Below are 14,236 nucleotides of genomic sequence, written 5' to 3' on the forward strand. Positions count from 1 at the left end.
TCCTAAGGCATAAAGGCATCACTTGAAGTTATCTAAACTGCACTGCCATCAAAGAATAGATGATCTGCATGGTAAAAAGATTTCTAGCCAGATTCGTAGCAGAATACAATCTCTGCCAACTGTATAGCCCTGTTGTTGTCAACATTCGCTAAATGGTATAATGCTAGCTGCTTTCAATTAAGCTGACACAAGGGGGCGCCCTTTAAGGAGGTTCTTTTGCGACATACGAGCTTGGGATTGTTACGGAGGGAAGATGATTCAATTCAATTCAATTCAATTTATTTCACACACCATTCTCATGTGTCACAAACCCTTGTGGGGACAAGTACATTGCTAAGTATAATTACAAAAAATTGAACAAGGTTGATATTTACATGGAATGTTGCGTGGGGGACCTTGAGAAAGCACAGCTTGTTAAACAAGGTCCCCTCAAAAAAGAAATATTACATGCAGATGAGTGGAAGTGATATACAGTGTGTTGCAAAATGAATGAAGGGCTGAGGTGGGAAACAAAAAACAAGAGGAGGGAGGAAGAGAGGAAAAGAAATAAAAGACGGAGAGTAGTGACATACAGTTCAAATAGGTGTAAATACACACATTGGTCATTAATTAAAAGTCATATTATCATCAATCAACGTAAGATGCAAGGAGATGTTTTTTAAATCTTTGCTTGAATACAGATAAACTGGGGGCAGATTTAACATCAATTGGCAAATTGTTCCAAAGCTTAGTAGGGCCAGAAAAAATAACAGTGTTTTGTGCAAAGGTGGTGCGTGTACGAGGTATATGGAAAAAGTTTTACTGACGAGTTGAGTAATTGTGAACATGACTGTTCTTCTTACATAAAACAGAAAGGGCAGTAGGACATTCATTCACATAGGACATTCATTATTCATTCACATAGGACATTCATTCACAAAATCTTTATTGTAGTTTCATTTCACAATGGCATGCATGCATACACTCTCTCACACACATTTTTGTATGGCCTAAAGGTAACAGAACAGAATCATTATATTGAACGGTAGATATTGATAAAATAGGACATTATTTTGGAAGTCGAGGAATGATCGGTTTGTGGTTTCAAACTGTTAACATGCGAATCAATGATATCCAGGGCTCGCAAACTGTATGGCATTGTCTTAAACTCTTATCACAGACCTATACTCTCTTCTCTTTATATTCCCTTTGAAAAGATCAATTAGAATGATATCACAGCACATTTAGTACAGTCGCTGTGCCGGTATAACTTACAAAATATAGCGCACTTTTCACGGGCAGGATTGTGGTCATTCATTAGATTGTCGACCCACTAACTTTGATGATATACTTTTGGCCGGGAAGCTAAAGGGAGCGTGCGGACCATGTGACACTTATGTAATCGTTGCGAAGATTTGTGACCGTAAACACGGAACTTTTAAGAAATATTAGGCCTATATTGATACTTATCAGCTCTTGATTAAACTGTCTTCAACTTTATTTACTCTGATAGGCCTATAGCGTTATAAAACTAGGAATGGAATATTTCATGCCATATTATTTTGGGTAATAAACTGTTCGGAATGATTTATAGATTTTATCACAGCAAATCATCAGTCACTTTTATTCTTTCCTCATCACTTTTCTCAGTATAGGTTTAATCGCCACTATAAAAACATTATTTTGTTTGTTTGTCTGCTTGATGGGCCTATTTATATACTTGATTTCACAGAAAGTGGGGGGGGGGCACAAAAGATATTTCTGGTGACTCTTTCGAGTTTAATCAGCTGACAAGCAACAACAAAGAATGGGCGGTGGCGGCTCCCGGTGCCGTCTCTCGCGCTACTTCCGGGTTTCATCGGCTGACATGCAAAAAACAAACAAAAAACAAATAAACAAAATATAATAAACAAAACCCGACCTTTTCTTTCTTTTTTCTTGTTATTTCGTTTGTTTTCCGAATCCGCCACTGATAACACACATAATTATTCACTTTGTCAAGGAATAATGTCAACAAGACAATATCAAAAGAACAGAGATGTTATATAACAATAGTCAATCCTTATACAAGTGGTTATTAGGCCTAATGGCATAAGTGCGTGCATGTATTCATTCTGTTTTTATGTAGGATCAAGCACTTTCTTCACATTTTGTGCATTAGACACTTTGATTTATAAGTAATGAAGACAATACTTCATTTTGGTGCTTGTAATGCATGTATAGGGGCCTATTGTGTACCTGAATAAGACCTATAAGGCCTTACAGCATGGAGCACAGAACGAGTTTTGTGTACAGCATTCGCAAGGTGAGAGCTCCACGACCGAACGGAGATTGATCGGAGCTGAAAGTGTGAAAGGGGGTATCCCCCGTGCACGAGGGATGCACACAATATATATGACGGAATATTGGGTTTTATTTTTTGCTGGCAACTGTGTTTACAGATAAAAAATCCATCAAAATGCCAACAAGATTATGTGAAGGGGACATCCCCCCCCCCCATTAACAAAACAAAAAAAAAATAAGAGAAACGAGCCTGGACGGGGACCCATCCTCTGTTCCCGCCTCCAGGACAGCAATGCCAACCATATCCTAGAAAGACATCATCAAACCCTTGTTGAAAATTGGCCGATAACCCAGTAAAAGTCTGCTGATAATGCAAGACGTTGTTCAGCTTTGAATTGGTTCCATTTTTTCTCTCCTCAGATTAATGAATAGGCCCTATTAATGAGTTAGGCGTGGTTCAGTGAATTACTAAAAAGGAATCGCCGAGGGGATGCCCTGGATAGATGGATGAATGTACCAAGTTTTTAGTACTTGGAGTTTTTACTCAAGTACGATGAATACTTGGACAGCCCCAAATGGAACAACAATGAATCAGATCGACTACATTCTTGTCCGCAGAACCATGAGATAAAGTGTTAGAAACACCCGTACATTTCCAGGTGCAGACTGTGGGTCGGATCATCAGCTACTGTGCTTAGATATGAAATGCAAAGTCAAAGCCAAGAAAAAGTGTCAACCAGTCATGAGATTTGATGTGTCAAGCATACCAGATGCCTTTTCAGTGCAGGTACATAACCAATATGAGGCCCTAGCAGCGATAGCAGAAGAGATGTCACCTAATGATCTTTGGGAGAAAACAAAGGAAGCAACACTTACAACAGCCAAAAAACACCTATCACGGAGAAGGAGGAAAAAATCAGAGTGGATCTCAGAAGAAACACTCAATCTCATTGAAAAGAGGAGAAGTATGAAAGAGGAAGGTGTTAGCATTGCCAGCTTGGAGTACCGTAATGCAACAAAGGATATCAAGAGGGCATGCCGAAAAGACAAGAGACAATATATTAAACAAGTGTTAGTATAGAAGCACACAGTAAAGCAGGCAACAGTAAAGCAATGTATGGTGAAATTAAGAATTGACCAAAAAGTTTAAACCCAGTCTGAATGTTATTAAGAACAAAGAAGGCAATATTTTAACAGAAACAAATGACGTCCTGGATCGCTGGAAAGATAGGGAACTGTACGAGGATGAGGAAGTGGAGGAAGAAGCAGAAGAAAGTCCGCTGAACTGGAAGATAAAGACATCAGAAGACAGTCGCCTGACCCCTCTGCGATCTGAAGTAGAAGAGGCAATGAAAGCTCTGAAAGGAGGAAAGTCACCAGGCTGTGATGGAATTCAAGCAGAACTATACTCCTTGCTGGTGGTGAAGCAGCCATTACATTGATGCACAAGCTCTGTGTGAAGATATGGCAGACAGGGGAATGGCCTGTTGACTGGTGCCGTACTCTGTTTGTGCCCATCCCAAAGAAAGGTGATCTACAAATTTGTGAAAATTATATACAGAACAATCTCCCTCATATGTCATGCAAGCAAGATCATGCTAAATATACTTCTTAGTAGGATCAGTCATCAACTAGAGATGGAATTAAATGATGCCCAAGCAGGTTTCAGGAAACACCGGGGCACTCGAGACCATTATCTTCAACCTACAACTGCTCATTCAAAAATGTCATGAAATGAACCAGGAGGTATTCATTTGTTTTGTAGATTATTCCAAAGCTTTTGATAGTATTAAATATAACCATCTTTGGAAAGTGATGCTGGAAATGGGCTTCCCCCATCATGTAATTAAGTTGATAAAATTTTTGTATGCAGAGCAACAGTCAGCTGTTAGATTGGAATGTGGCACCACGGACTGGTTTGGCATCAAGAAAGGAGTACGACAGGGATGTACACTCTCTCCAGCACTTTTCAACATCTACACAGAGAACATAATGAGGGAAGTACTGGACAGAAAACAAGCAGAACATTTTGATCTCATACATGTTGGAGGGAAAGAGCTAGGAGATTTGCGATATGCAGATGATGCAGCTATAATCTCTAAATCAAAAACTGGTCTGAGAAGTTTTGTCACAACCCTAAATGAGAGAAGCAACTCATATGGTCTGAAAATGAACGCATCAAAGACAAAAGTTATGTCAATGGCTAAAGAGAAGAGGGGAAATGATGAAAGAGTTAGCATTGATGGTTCAATACTGGAGGAGGTTGACAACTTCAAGTACCTTGGGGTGAGAATGCAGCAAAATGGTGATAACAGCAGGGAAATCAAAAGCCGACTAGCTATGGGTTTGAAGGCATTGAATGCCATGAAGAAGCTGCGGCAAGGACAAGACAAGGAGACAAAACTCAGAGTTCTCAGAGCCTGCATTTTCCCAATTGCAACCTACGCATCCGAAGCTTGGGTTCTACGGAAGGCAGATGAGAAAAGAATCTGTGCATTTGAAAATAAATGTTATCGCAGAATTTTGAGAGTCCCGTGGGTGGAACGACGAACAAATGAAGACATCAGAAAGGTACTCAATGTACCGAGTGACTGGCTACTGAAGTATGTAAAGAAACAGAAGCTGGGATATTTTGGGCATATTATGAGACACAGTGGGATGGAAAAGAGAGTCCTTATGGCCCAATTCCCTGGAAAGCGTAGTAGAGGGAGACCAAGATATACTGATGGGACAGAACGGTGAGGGAGACATTTGGTTCTATGGAGAAAGCAACTGGAATGGCTCGAAACAGACGTTTGTATCATGCTGCCGTGAGGGAAGCTACGCTCTGACAAGAGTATGCTGCGACGACGACGACGACGACGACGACGACGACGATGAATGATGCGTAGTCATAGAGCTGCATTTATATATCGCATACACACAGCTCTATGTGCGTAGTGCATTTACGGACTACGCCCTCACGTGCCGAAGTGTCAATCGTAAACATCTACGGCTCGGAGGTAGCTAGGCTAGCTGGGCTGCAGGCAGGCTAGCTGGTGACTAGCTCGGAGTCAGTGCTACGAGTGCAGACAGCGAGCTGTGTACTATCGTTAGTGGAAAAACAAGCTAATACCGAGGTCCTCAGCTCTGTCTGCTCTGATGACCGCTTGTATTACAAGCGTGCTAGGCTAGCTACACGTACAGTTCCAATTGTACGCACCTTTATAGTCTGGAGGAGTCATTCAGGATCATACTGGTACATCACGCCGCTACGATAGCTTACGATGTCGTCGAATGCCACCAGCAATAATCATGTGCAAATGCACAAAATTGTCGTTGTAGGTGGTGGAGGAGTTGGAAAAAGTGCCATCACTATTCAGTTTATCCAGGTAAATATCGTCGTTTGAATCTCTGTCAGTCGTTCCTTGTTTGATTTCTGTGTATTTTCCAACTATTTAACAACTACTGCTAGGCGCATGTCCGTCCGCATCGCTGACCCACATCACCCCGACCGCAGCGGGGTGAAGAGCAAGAGCAGCCCGACGGGTGTCATATCTCTGCTAACGCAGCGACCTACTGTTTGCCCTGTGCCCCTTTAGGCTATGCAATTGTTGTAGGCCTATGTAAATGGGGGGGGGGGGGGGGGGGGGGGGGATTGATAGTTTAAAGGGGTCTAGGGCAATTACCCCCCTGGGGTGGTATTCTGAGACCGTTTTATCTCTGTTGTAAGTCTGTTGTAACAAATCGGTATTCTGAACACCGTTTTATCTCTGTAAGTGTTGTAACTTCTGTTGTAACTTCTGTTGTAACTTGTGTTTTATCTTGCGCACTCTTTGCCTGCGCATACCATTGTCTTAGGGTATGCGCACGCGCGTAACAGTGGGCGCAAACCTGAACACCCATTAGATTACACGGTATTCTGAAAACTGTTTTATCTTCTGTTGTAAGTCACGCCCCGTGCAAATTTATGCTTCTGAGATAAAACAGGGTGGAAGGTGTTTTAACTCCGTTGTAACTTTCGTTTTAACTTATGTTAGATAGTGAGATAATTCATCGAGTCAATATTGTGGTATGCGAGTTCAAAATAAAAAGATATACAAAAAATAAAAGCAATGTATGTACAGAAAGGCAAAAGATATAGCAGTTTGACAAAATGTAAACTCATTCCACAATACAAAATTTGGTAACAGTAACTCTGCAAGTATACATACGCGTTGCATAAATAATGCACATCTAGATAAAAACACAAACGCATGAACAGAAAGGTTACCGGCACCGTCAGCAATTTGTTTTAAGCACTATCCATTTCAAAAATGTGTTTCAAAATATTAAACATTTTTTTTAATATGATTTCACTATCTTCACCAATAAGAATTCATTATCAGTACCTTTGGGTGTTTCAAAAATATTTATTGCTGGGGATGGCGCGAATCCGGAGAAAAGTATTAGAAGTCCAAGGTTCCATGATGGAACTTGACGTGATATTGATCTCCAAGAGATATCTTGTGAAGATAGTAACAACAACAACAACAACAATGATAATAATGATAATAATAACATGGCATTGCAAGGGCTTAGCTTAATTTAGAAGCGTCTAGTTCCCCATAAACCATGAAATTTGGGTTCCTCTTATGAACACCAGATATCTTCTTATTTCTTTAGACAAAATTTCAAATAAAAAGACTCAATCTGAGATAGCTTTGCGAATCCCCTACCGCACCAACTATACATCAAAACCGGTAAGAAGGCATAAATGATCAAGCTTCTGTTGTAACTTATATTCTATCTCTGGCTCTCTTTACCTGCGCATGCCATTGTCCTATTTGTGTGCACACCAGAGAATGAGCGCTTGTTAAAACACGCAGGGTTAAGCAAGGCGCATTTGCCCAAGGGAGCAATCTTATTGGTTGAAATGTCTTAGATGCTACTTCTAACAATATTTCCTATTGGATATGATTATTGCGATGGGCGGGGTTATCATGACTTACAACACCGTTAAAACAGTTTTCAGAATACCGATTTACGACTGTTTTAGCGGTGTTGTACAATTGTAACTCACAGACTTTCAACACAAGTTACAACACAAGTTACAACAGAGATAAAACGGTGTTCAGAATACCACCCCTGGACATTTACCCAAGACCCTCCCCCTGACCCCTAATTTAAATGCTAAGCCTAATCAGCGACTGGGCCGTGTATAGAATCTAACGTAAGTCTCTGGTTAATCCTAACCCTACCCCAAATATAGGCCAAACTCACCAAAACAACCCTCAACCTAAAAGTAACCCTAACCCTAGCTGCGAAACACAGCCCATTCGGGCTGTGTAGGGAAGGATATTGAGTCATGGTAGAGGGTAGATTTGCGGGTAAATTCCAACTCAAGACTGTTAAGAGTCGTAAGTTCATAAAATTTCTTCAATTTGAATACTTACAGATTTGGTCCAATTGTTGATAACACTTGCCTGGGTACGTTTTGCTCCTCCTGTAGTCCCTTTCTGTAAATACTGGAGACTTTAAATGATCGGCATAATCGTGATCATATAGTCCCCACCATAGGCCCCACCGCAGTGCGCGTGCACCCGCGGACTAGGGTTAGGGTATAGGGTTAGGTAGGGTTGTATTTAATACAGTCACGCAGTGGTGGGGACTATATCACGATTATGCCAAATGATCCAGTCAAGAGGAATCTGTGAGAATGACAACTGCTTTGTTCGACGGATTTGAAACCTGTATGCATACGCTATAAACAGAGTGCGATGTAGCCTTTTCGCAAGGCCTTCTCGCTGTATTGCGTTGCTTTCCGGGTGAATGAAGAAGCGATATCCCAGCCAAGCGCGACAGCGTGAGAGCAAAAGGGCCTTGTTCAAAGGCGAAAAACATTGCACTTTTCATGCATATTCATAGTGCCAATGCGCTATGTGCCTTTGCAAAGGTTGTTTCCAAAAACAAAGGGAGGAACTGCGAGAATGGAGATGGACTCGTAGAAAAACGCCTTTTCAAGACCGTAGGATCAGTTTCAAAATGTGCAAGTGAACAGCAAGTATGAATTAGATAAGAGACTCATGTAGAGTATAAAAGTAAGCCTTTTGCTGGTGAAATTCGTAACTTATAGAGCCAAAAGAATTGGGGTTGTCTTCCAATGTTCAGTGACAGCACTCTTTCAACTCGGGCGCTCCCACAGTATAAATGTGTACAAGGAGCGCCCTGGGGTTACCCTAACCCTAATCTTGGCCAATACTCTTACCTTATCGCTAACCAGTATTTAGCCAGGGGTGGGGGGGGGGGGGGGGGTAATTGCCCTGATATGGTGTAAAGCCTGCCGCATGCATTTCCGACTCACGACTGTACGACTGACAGATTTTGGATCTGAAATAAAGAAGTGTGTTTATTCTGACTGAGGATATGGTGATTCATTACAGATCCAAAGTCGACAGTCGATGCAAAAACTATGTATTTTTAAAGTTTTGATGTTGAAATCCAATAAGGAGACCACTAGAGTTCACGACGTCATGAGTGGACAACAATATTAAGAAAATGTTTAAAGGAAAATTCCACAAAAATTCATTTTTCATGAAAATTACACATTCCATCAACTTGTTACTAACATATCTTAAGGGTAATATCATTCCCCCTGCTTTCTGAAAGAGGTTAGTGAAGTGCTCTTTCATTATGCTAGAAAAAGTGAAACATGTTGAATTTTATTTATATTTTCTTTATATTGTTGTCCATTCCGCACATGATGTCATAAACTGAAATAGTCTCCTTATCCAGTGATTACAATACCAAAACTTTAAAAATTCATAACTTTTGGATCGATTGTTCCATTTTCCTCAAAGTTTCATGGTGTTCTACTAATGTTGCTGCTTTCACTCAATCCACATTGCTCTTTGGGTTTTGGTTTCCTTTTGAAAAACAACCATCAAAATCCAATGTTGGTGAAGGTGAAAAGTCATTTTAAACATGAATCAGTTTTGGCTTTGATGCCCCCTAATTGGCCTTGATGCCTACTCCTAAAAAATTGAGAGTCCAGGCAAAAATGGCCATGACCCAAATCAAATGGAATTCAAAGCCTGAATGTGCTATCATCCTTGTTTAATGGGATGTTTCTATTATTGCTGGATGATATCTAACAAAACCCATCAGAAAAACACAGTAGGGAGACAATTTTTTCAGATAGGAAATTAGGGGGTCTACATCTTGTTACCAATGATTCAGATCTAGAGTGATACATGTTGCAATTTTTTTAATTGTAGGGTAAGGTTTGAACACTTGGCATACCACGTACCTTACTGCAGATGCATGCAATTTGTATACATTCATAGACGTGTGTATGTGTGTGCCTAAGAATTGCACATTTACCACTTTATGATAGCAAGGAGTTACAACTAAATCTTGTGGTATGTACCATGTCCATGTGAAGAGCCAAGTTTGCTGAAAAAAAAAAAAGTCTTGTTCTTTTTTTTTTTTTGGTCATACAATGAAAAGAATACTATATAGTGGGATGGAGATGTTGAAATGACCTTCAGGTAGAATGTGAAATTGCAGTCCAGCAGAACGTTTTAAATTTAGTTGCTTGAACAGTTCCCCCATTGATGAGATTGGATTTGAAGGAAATATCCTGTAGCGGTATCTTATTGTGTGATGAAGGTATAATGAAGGAAATCATGAAAGTGACCAAAATAAACGACACCGTATTGTTATTGTGCCTCCTCACTGAACAAGGCCTTTTGAAATTATGATTGTGATATGGATGTATCTAGATACATGTAGGTAGCCGAAAAATATGGGTTTGTGTTGAATTAGATGTGACCATTGCTTGAAGTTTCCTCTCCTTTGTAGTATAGCAAGCAGGCTTTGTCTGATCAAAGCAGTCGTGATCTTGAGAGCATTTGGTTTCGGAATATTGTTGTCACTGTTTGCTTCAAACTTCCCTCATGATCAATGAAGAGCAAAGTGAAAGTCAAATGCTGAATATCCTTTCAGTTTTCATTGATGACTTAAAGGCCCGAATTCACGAAGATGGTACAAATAAAACCATGGTTTAAACCACGGAGCGCCAAGTGTCACATGGAATGTTTCATTACGAAATCAGTCATTTCATCGATGAAATGATTATTTTGTAACGAAATGACAACATTTTGTAACTAAATGAACATTTCGTCCATGAAATGATAATTTTGTTAACGAAATGGTCATTTTGTCGACGAAATGACCAATTTCGTAACGAAATTTTTCTTGCGACAATTGGTGCTCCATGGTTTTTGTCCATGGTTTAAATCATGGTTTCATTTGTACCACCCTCGTGTGAATTCGGGCCAAAGGGTGTGTACAGTTCTGGTTGAGGTGAGGATTTAGCTTTTAACATTTTGCGAGATATTCAGAAACCACTCTATGAGATGTCAAAGAGCATGCAATTCTAAGGGGTATCAAAAGTTTATTTGATGAAAATCGGTTTTGAAATGGCTGAGAATATATGGGCAAGTCCAAGATAACACGCGCGTTACGTATGGGACATTCAGAGACTTTTATGACCTGAAAAATAGTGTTAATGGCTTTTGATCATATCAAACTTTATCATGGTGATTGATATCTAGGAGAAGTATAATCATGCAAAAAATGGAGAAAAATGACCTTCACAATTATATTCTAGAAGAGAAAATATGTGCCGTTACGTATGGGACCAGAAAAATTTTGTTTTTTTGAACATTTTTTTCAACCTCAAAACTCTCTGAAAGTATTTCATTCTACAACTTGTAACTCACTGTGATGAAAGTCACAACACTCAAGATTATCATAGGTAAGTTTCGTGCCATTAGGTAAAAAGCTCTAATTACAGGTTCTAATTAAAGACAGACATGACGTGTTACGTATGGGACAGTTACGTATGGGACAGGTTTGTCCCCCATTCATTTAGTGTGTGAAGAACCATGTTTATGGGTATTTTGCATAATTATTGAAGTAAAATCAGTTGAAACTACTCAAATACTGATCCAGATTGTCAAGGAAACAATATTCCCCAAATATTCACCATCCTAATCATATTCAATCATATTTTTATATTTTTATGACCAACCTGAGTATGCATGCCCTTTGTCCCCCATTCGTTTAGTGTGTGGAGAGACACATTTATGGGTATTTTGCAAAATAATTTTGCAAAATACCCATAAACAAATTTTTGCATAATTATTGAAATGGAATCAGTTGAAACTACTCAAATACTGATCCAGATTGACAAGGGAACAATATTCCCCAAATATTTACCATCATAATCATATTTAATCATATTCTATATTTTCATGACCAACCTGAGTATGGGGTATGCCCTATTTTTATCAGGATAGTTACTACTGAAAAATTGAATAGTTTAAAGTGTTTACTTCCATTGATGAAGGGCAGTTTGCCATTTCGTTTCAATAAAAAACAACTTGACACAAGAAATATTAATTTTTATGAATAAGCAATACCTGCTGCGTGGAACCCCTGTGATCGAGTAGATATATGATGTCTGTCTAGCAGTCAGGTCATTGATTCGAGTCACACCTCAGTATGTATACCCATGAATTTTGTCGTGGCTATTATTGAAACCTGAATAAGGACAATTTGTGTATCACTTGCAATGAAAAAAAATCATTTTACTTCATATTCTTTTTAAATATTTATATCACAACCATTTCAAATTGGATCTCCATCACTAAACTTTGAATTCCTCTAGTCTTAGGATTGTATGCTCTTTAGTAATTCATATAATTGGTTTCCAATCATCTCATTAAATGTTGAAAACTGAATCCCCATTTCTACAAAAAACTATACCATCTCTTTAATGCTGTTTTTTCATTGTGTATTTTGCCATTTTCCCCTCCCCCTTTCTGAAAATTGTTCAGTCAAGTACATGTATTGTTTAAAGTGTCTATAACTCAAAAAGTAGCGACAATGTTGGGATGCTTTCTTCAGGATGATTGACCATTTGTGTACTGAGAGACCTTCCCAGCTAGCTACATGCATTCACATGCATTATGTATGAGGATGTCCCATACGTAACGCATTTGTCTCACACGTAACATTATTTCAATGCCTTATAAAAAATATTCCTTTTACTGTTTTTTCTTTTTTCTGTGGTATTTAATTTCTCTAAACAATAAATTAGAACTTTCCAAAAGGGCATTAATATAACCTTAGCAATTTCAGAAAAAAACCTAAAAAAATGACCTCAATTTGTTACGTATGGGACATCTCATGATAGGACACGAGCTAATTTGCATAATCATTTGCATAATCCCTAAGTTTTCATACCAAGTTAAACTATTTGATGAACTTCTTATGTCCACATATTAATCAAATATCATTTGCTTTCCTTTGAATTAATATGAATTTTTATAAATGTCCCATACGTAACGCTGTGTTTCACATTTATGCAAATGAAGCCCTTGAAATTTGCATAAATTTACGTAATATAATTTTTTCCTCCATGGAAATCAAAACTTCAACTCATAAGCTTCAAAATGATACCAAACATGTCAATATTGAGCAAAGATGAAATTTTGCCTTCTGAGGGGACCTTATCTTGGACTTGCCCATATCCAAACACAAGGTAAAACAAAGACACCCTAATAAAAGGCGTGGCCTGTCGCCTTTATCATTATCACTGTTTTGGATATATCTCAGCTATTTGAAAACCAAGAATCCCTCTTGAAATTACGTGCTCTTTCATATTTCATAAGAGGTTTCTCATTATCTCACTTAGGAATGTTCAAAACATGAATCCCTACCTCAACCAGTACTGTACAGTCCCTTTAAAGCGCAATTCTACACTATGCTCATGTCAGCTATAAAAAGATACAAGAATAAAATCAAAGGGAGAGATTGGTAAAGGATTTCAGCTTCTTTCGGAACATCACCATGTTATCGCATTTATTACACCAAAGTGAGATCTGAAAGTGGCATATAAGGCAAAGTGTCACCGTCATGGGACAGCGTGAGCCATGTTTAGAGGCTACAATACGAATGAAACCTTCTTCAAATCATACAACTGTAAAACAGTATGCCACAAATCAGGGCTTCTCTCAAATGGTATTCAAATCTAGATTAGTACTTATTTTTTGTGCACAAATTGTTTCTAATATAGATTTAGCTGTGAAATATGCTGCTTTTTAGAATAAATGGTTAAACATATTTTATCGATACGTTTATGTCCTTAAAGACTTGCTGTCATTAAGTTATCAGGGATATCAAAGTGGCATGATTTACATTTGATGTTCACAAATTGTAGTACATAGTTCTACACAGTTATCATTAATCAATTGGTATCATCAACACACTTTCATCTTCACATATTATTAACAAACATGTCTTACAATTTGCATATGGCCTATCATACAGTACAAGGGTGTACATTTGCCCCTCAGCATAATTTATGGTAACAAACCTGTAAGCTTGAAGCAGTGGAAATTTCTATTTCACCTGTAGAAGATACATTAAAGTACATCTGACAATGAACTTCTAGTGAACTGTGCGTACTTAGTGAGAGATCTATGCGAAATATGTATGATGGGAACATCTGCTATGCATCATCTCGATGAAACCTGCAGGTACCTGGCTCCACATGAAGACATGACAATTCTTTCATACAGACAGACACGCCCTCTGGTACCGGTAGAGAAGATGAGGTGCAGCTGAGATAAATGAGACCAGGGAAGGGAATTTCTCAGCTGGTAGCCATCCAGCTGTTCAAACATGTCAGCTGGTCTAGGCCAAGTTGTTAGATTAGGCCCATTCACACACAAGGGAAAAAGTACGATTTGAAAATCGATTTTCTTATCGCGATCAAAATTTCGAATTTTTTTCGTGTGTGGACAGAAAAATCTCACTAATTACCGCGATCCTTATCGCGATCCAACTCGCACTATTAGTGCGATTTTTCAGAATAATCGCGATTATTTTGCTTGTTTACAAAATCGAGTCTCTTTGAATCGCGCGTACGCCAAACTCTATTGGG

General features: G+C 38.9%; 1 protein-coding gene across 1 annotated transcript in view; it reads left to right on the top strand.

Annotated features, from left to right (window-relative positions):
- The first annotated feature begins 5,528 nt into the window (after positions 1 to 5,528).
- LOC139723748 (ras-related protein R-Ras2-like) overlaps positions 5,529 to 14,236 on the top strand; it is a 38,903-nt gene continuing 30,195 nt past the window's right edge. The window contains exon 1 of the mRNA XM_071634961.1: positions 5,529 to 5,633. Coding sequence (XP_071491062.1) covers positions 5,529 to 5,633 — 105 coding nt within the window. The remainder of the gene's footprint in view (positions 5,634 to 14,236) is intronic.

Source organism: Diadema antillarum, unplaced genomic scaffold (assembly GCF_040938485.1).
Source record: "Diadema antillarum isolate AM-2024a unplaced genomic scaffold, OU_Dant_1.0 scf00000199, whole genome shotgun sequence".
NCBI lineage: Eukaryota > Metazoa > Echinodermata > Echinoidea > Diadematoida > Diadematidae > Diadema > Diadema antillarum.